The 6,000-nt window shown below is 36.0% G+C and overlaps 1 protein-coding gene across 5 annotated transcripts in view; it reads left to right on the forward strand.

Moving 5' to 3' along the window:
• Positions 1 to 3,214, forward strand: part of FSIP1 (fibrous sheath interacting protein 1) — a 99,271-nt gene extending 96,057 nt beyond the window's left edge. For 4 of the 5 annotated variants that reach the window (XM_068946282.1, XM_068946284.1, XM_068946285.1 and 1 more), the window contains one exon: positions 678 to 2,370. In XM_068946282.1, the coding sequence (XP_068802383.1) occupies positions 678 to 1,253 (576 nt within the window). In that variant the 3' untranslated portion in view covers positions 1,254 to 2,370. Of the gene's footprint in view, positions 1 to 677 lie in introns of all 5 variants that reach the window. The other variant, XM_068946286.1, reaches the window with a different exon arrangement.
• Positions 3,215 to 6,000: the final 2,786 nt, after the last annotated feature.

The raw sequence follows: 6,000 nt of genomic DNA on the forward strand, positions 1-6,000 counted from the left end.
ACCCAAGCAATGGCAGCTCTTGAAAGAAGTTAAGACTGTAATACAGAGGAAGGGGTTTTCTTCTGTCGTTCTGACCTGCTTTATGTATTAGGTCTTGTAGATGAGTAACTAATGTGCTTTTTGTCACATGGCTGAGAGAAGTTATGATACATTTGAGCAGCTAGGAATAGTCTAATCAAGATGTGACAACCTTTGTGGGCTGGTGCTGTCCAAAACCATTCCTGCCCCCAACTGTATCGCCCTCCTGGCTTAAAATCTTATAGCAATGTGCAGTTTTAGTTTCAGTAACTGAAATCTGAAAGCGTGCGTGCATGTGTGTGTCACACATCCCCACATCATTCTCACACATCCATATATATGAGAAAATATGTGCTTTGATAGTTAAAACACAGGGATCTCCTGCGGAAAATTCTAAGTGAAATGAGAGGCCTCTCAGTGCCTCATGGGCAGCAGGCTTCTTTCTGAACTATCAGTGTATAACCTATCTAGAACCCAGTGGAGATGTTACGTAAATGATACAATTAGGTACTTGCATATTTAAGTGTAGTTTGAATTCAGAAACACTGATAACAGTTTAAGAGCTCTGCCAGCGCCTTTCTATCTCTCAAACTGTTTTATGGTGCTACTTATCATTAATTATATTTTGACAGAAAGAAATTCTTGCCCTGTTTTTTCAGACTGAAGAACAAATGGGCCTCTCTGAAGAGCAGCTTAAGACCCTTCTGGAAGAATGTATGCCGTCTCAGAGAACAATGAGCAACGTTACCATGCCAAAATCTCAGGAATCTCTTTTTTGTGGATTACGTCCGCCTTGTTACACAAGTCAAGACTCCACTCTTCACTCCACATCTACTCTTTCCAAAATGTTAGTTGAAGACCATATTGTAGGGATGTTAACAGCTCAGGAAAACGCTGGACTTGAAGACAAAAGCTTATGTGTTAATGCAGGGAGTGAAATCCCTGGCTACTATCTGAGCAAAGCGTTGGTTAATAGTCATTTACCAAAGGATTCACTACCCCAAACAGAGGAACCTGGTGACCTACAAGGTTTACAGAAGATGGGAGATAAGAGTATTACTGAAGGTTACTTTATGTCAAGAGCACTCAACACAAAAAAGTTGAAGAAACCTTCTTTCTTGGGTGAACCGTTGTATTGCATCAGCATGAACAATGAGCCATCCAGGAAGACTGACATTCTCAGCATACCACTGCAAACCAAAGGAGGTGAGACTCTTAACAACGCTTTAGAATAGGCTTTTGATTACGATGAAGAAAGCCAGACAGATTCTCACCAAAGGTATGCACTAATACACACTGATTATTACGGTAGGGCAAGGGTATACTTTTATAAAACATAAAACTATGCCAAAAACAATACGCACAAAATAACAGAATGTTTATCAAAATCCTTGCCCTAACCTAACTGGCTGTGAGACTAGAACTGTTATGAAATAAAATATTGATGGTGATTAATTCTGTCAGCTGGAAAACACTATTGACTATACATGTGGATTATCTTTTTGGTAATAGAAAATCATATTCACTCTTTTGAGGAGAACTGATAGTCTCCCAATAGTAGCCTTCTACCAACTTCATTTTTGCTCTCTCTTTATTAGTGTATTTTAAGGTGGGCTATACTAGTTCAAGCAAAACATGCACTGCAGCCATTATGGTGAGACCTGAGCAGGTAACTGTTTGAACCTGTTGGAACAGGTATAGTCAGTATGTGGTAACTTTATTGCACAAGAGAGAAAAGGATATTGCAGCAGACCACGCTACTGTTAAGCAGTTTTCCATATGGGACATCTCATAAAGTTTTTAAGAATCTGCAAAGTGACTAGTGTTATGTTTATCACGTAATTTAAAGATCCTTGAGTCATAATCGCTTATTGTGTCAGAGCAACACAATGTGGTGTTTTGACTACTTATTTCCGTAGCAGTTGAGTAATATTCAAGCGTATAGACCTCAAATCTGTACAGTTAATTTACAAATCTGTACATCTTGATTTACCAGTCATTTAGTGACCTAATATGTCTGGAAAAAAAATAAGTGCCCTGAATTTTCAAAAGTCTCTAAATATTTTCTTTTTTACTAAAAAACTAAGAAAAAAACAAGGAGAATTCTTTGCAGATATCACTATCGCAGCAGAGTTTGAGTCATTGTGTCAGATTCCATTTCAGTCATCTGTCAGATTTTTTAAACATCGTGTGAGAAGGTAATCTTCAGGCAAAATAAAAGGAAGTTCAAAATAAAAGTCAAATTTGAGTTTTGTAACTGTTATTACATTAGTGCCAAATATTTTGCAGTTATCCATATGTATAAATTTGAATTAATTATTTTATAATATCCAGTTAATGTTTACTATAACACTAAAACGTGTCTAAAATTAACATTTAAATATTTATTTAAACATTTAAATAATTACTATTTAGCTACATTTAAATAAATAAATAAATATTTTGATTTTCTACCTTGTTACACATGGTTTAAACTTTGGGTAAGCAAACAAAATTATATTTGTGTAAAACTGGTTTAGCAGAATTTCAGTCTTTCAGTCATTGCAGTACTGTAATCTGTGATACAGATTTACTGTAATAGGTTAAAATGCATGTATATATCTTGAGGAAAACACTGTTATTAGCTTTATGAAATATGTATATATATTAGCATTATTAAATTCTATAAATATTACGGAAACTCTCATGTGCCTTCAGAGATAAGTAATTCCTGCTTCTCTGAAAGGAATGGTAGTTTGTACTAGGGCCATATGCATGTAAAGACACATGATGTTTACTGAGATAAGCAGAAGCCAGACTTACCCAAATACATATATCAAAAAGTTGTTATCTCTCAGTTGTTTGAGCCAATTGGTAAGTGTTTCCAGCTTTTTTTTACTCTGTTCAAAGTTTTAAGCAGGTGATTATCACAACCTGTTGTTGCTTTTCCCCTCTTAAAAATAATAATATGCTTTCAGCCCTTCAGTATATGATCCGTTCTTTTTTACAGATGATATGAAAATGGAAGTTTGCGGTAAGAGTGATTAAATGCTTCTTTATGCAGCTGTTTTGCTAAAACTGCAGTTAAGTCTACATCAATGGTATTACACTGATACAGTATCATTTCAGACACTCCGAAGGCAATGAATTATCATTATTGCAAAATTTTCCATGAAATAAGTTATTCTTAAGAGAAAATTATTGTTATGATATATTGGTACAGTTGGATTACAAAATAAAAATTCTTGTTCTTCATTAAATTTCCTGGGAGTGTTCTATGTAATAAATAAATGTACACATGCATATATGTAGCTGTCTAACTATAGACAGAGATTCATATGCATGTTTGTATTTATGAAAAATGTAAAACGAAACGTGTAAAGTTCCATTTTTATTGATGAGACTTTATTAGCACAGATGTGTCGCATGTGTATAATAATAGTTTTATTTTTCTTTCCTTGCATAAAATCTACTATTTTCCTGAAGTTAGCTAAGATCAAACCTTAGTTAGCTAAAACCAAACCCCAGTAGGGTGTGCTGGAGCTAGCAGCCTGTCAGACTGCTGAGCGGTTGGCTCCGACTCAGTGAAGTACCCAGCTACCTGCTACCTAGTACCTTAATGTTCTGCCCGGGGGACGTCTGTTGGGCTGCTGGTTTGATTAAAGGTAGAGACTTGCACAAGTCCTTTGCTGGATCAGAACCAGTCTGCTCAGCTCTTTGTCTGTTTTGTGGTCCTGCGAAGAATGTAACCACGCTGCAAACAGTCTTATCCTCTAGTGAAGAAGCCTGGCGTGCTTATGAAAGACAGTGAGGTACGTGCCACAGTCCTCGGAGAGGACTTCAGTATCATTTGTTCCCCTACTTCTTTACCTTGCAAGGAAATGTCATTAACATAATGAGGATCGGATCTGCAGACCCTTGTGGAGGCTTTGTGTGAATAAAAGTGAGAGTTCAGAAGTCTGTCCTAACACTATTGGAAAGGCAATACTGGAATGGGAAGCGTTATAGTAATGGATAGTTGCGGGGGGAAGGCTGTTTGTTTTTGAGATAATAGTAAAAATTCACGGCAGATTTTTGTCTGTCTGCCCTTTAACTATCATTTCTCTTGAATATTCTGCATATTTACTGAATTGATGTTTAGTTTTTCATCTTATGCACCATAGTGTGACAATAAGAATTACTAAAAACAAGGGTCTCTGAAAATGTTGTGGGGGCAGACATTCTAGCAAAGATAATGCCACAGATTTGCCCGCTGAGAAGCTCCCGTTTAATACAAGCTGAAAGGACAAATTCTGTCTCAGATACTATACCGGCTATTTAACGTTCCAAAAGAAGACATGTGTGGACGCAGGGTAGCCTCTGCGACGGCTGGGTTATGGCACAGAGTATGCTTGAGCTACGCTGAATTTTCAGACTAATGGGCCAGATTTTAATCTCATTTACAGAGTTGCCAGCTGGAGTGGATTTACACTCCTGAGGAAGTGGTATAATCATATGGCTATAACAGAGATTAGAATCTAACTGATACTTGTTTTCATTAAAAAGTGTAGCTGGGACATTCATTTTGTCACCTCCAAGTGATATTTATTGTTTTTATTTATTTTTTCTAATATTTGTTTTGCAACAATAGCAAGAAAAGCAAACAAATACTGGCCATTCCACGTTGTCCCACTGCCCTGTGTAAAAGGATTACTGTAAGCAGATTTCACAGAGCTTTGTGAATCTACTCAACTACATGTAATTCTTATGTTCCTTAAAAGTTATAAACCTGTGTCATAATTTCCTTTCTATACCATAAATATAATCGAAGCAGTTTTGACAAGTTTTTTCGATAGTATTTGCTGTGTCTGCGTGATATTCAAGCAGGGCTGTTCGTTGATGGTAGTGCTTCCAAAGTCCTGTTAGTTATACGTGGAATTTGTGTAGTTTTATAGAATCCTTCTTAAAAATAGTGTTAAAGAGCTAGGATAATTTTTAAAGAAAACCTGTTCTCTTTTAGTTTTACATTTAGAATATTTACAATAGAAAGAGAAATAATAATTCATTGTTACTTTTTTGTTTATTTTGTTGTCTTAAATCTTTCACTGTTATGAACAAGCTGTTTCTAGCATCCTCGAGGGAGAGCCTTGACACTGACGAAGCCTTACAACGTTCCTGAAATCATAAATACATCTTTTTATTCTCATCTGGCATTACTGGGATAAGCATATACCTTTGCATGACTGTTGATTTGGAGAGTCTAGTCTTAAAAATAAGTCTATTATTTCTCTTCAAATTTTGGAAAGTGCTGAATACCCAGTGCAAATTGCTGGTACTTAACACTTATAAAATGCTGGTCCAAGGACTCTTAAGATGGATACTCAAACTCAGAGGTGGTGTTGAAAATTACTGACTTAGTATTTATCTGTTTCTGTTGCATTATATTAAATCAGAGATTCTTCAGGAGGATTTTATTTCTTACTTGACATAACAGATGACATATCAATTCAAGTACTTCTTTTTTATTTTAAGTAAAACTGGAGGAAATAAAATTATTTGGCGCAACACAGTTATTAATAATAAATAATAATGGAGACAATAATAATACATAGTACTAATACATTATAATAAATAATAATGGAGACAAAAGATAATGACAAGGTCATTTGCTGAAACATCACCAGGGGAATCACAGGGGAAAAACAAAGTTGAGCCGGGAGAAGTCATGTTTTTTTCGTTTGTTTTTGCAGGGTCTCTCAGTTGTGACCTACAATAACCCCTTCTTATGGCTCACTCTTAATCAGGCTGCCTGCTGGTCTGGAACGGGGATGACTGTTATCCTGGTGTAGTGATGCAACAGTGATGATTAAGATATCTAAATGAATTTTCATGTGCAGCCTAACTGAGGATTTGGAAACAGGTTTTCCAAAATAAAGATCTTTGTTCAGCATAAATGCTATTATGTAAAAGGTTCTGGCATCTAGCTTTTCTAGCTCTGTTCACCCCAAAACGTAGCAGAGCAAG

This window comes from Struthio camelus, chromosome 5 (genome assembly GCF_040807025.1).
Source record: "Struthio camelus isolate bStrCam1 chromosome 5, bStrCam1.hap1, whole genome shotgun sequence".
Classification (NCBI taxonomy): domain Eukaryota; kingdom Metazoa; phylum Chordata; class Aves; order Struthioniformes; family Struthionidae; genus Struthio; species Struthio camelus.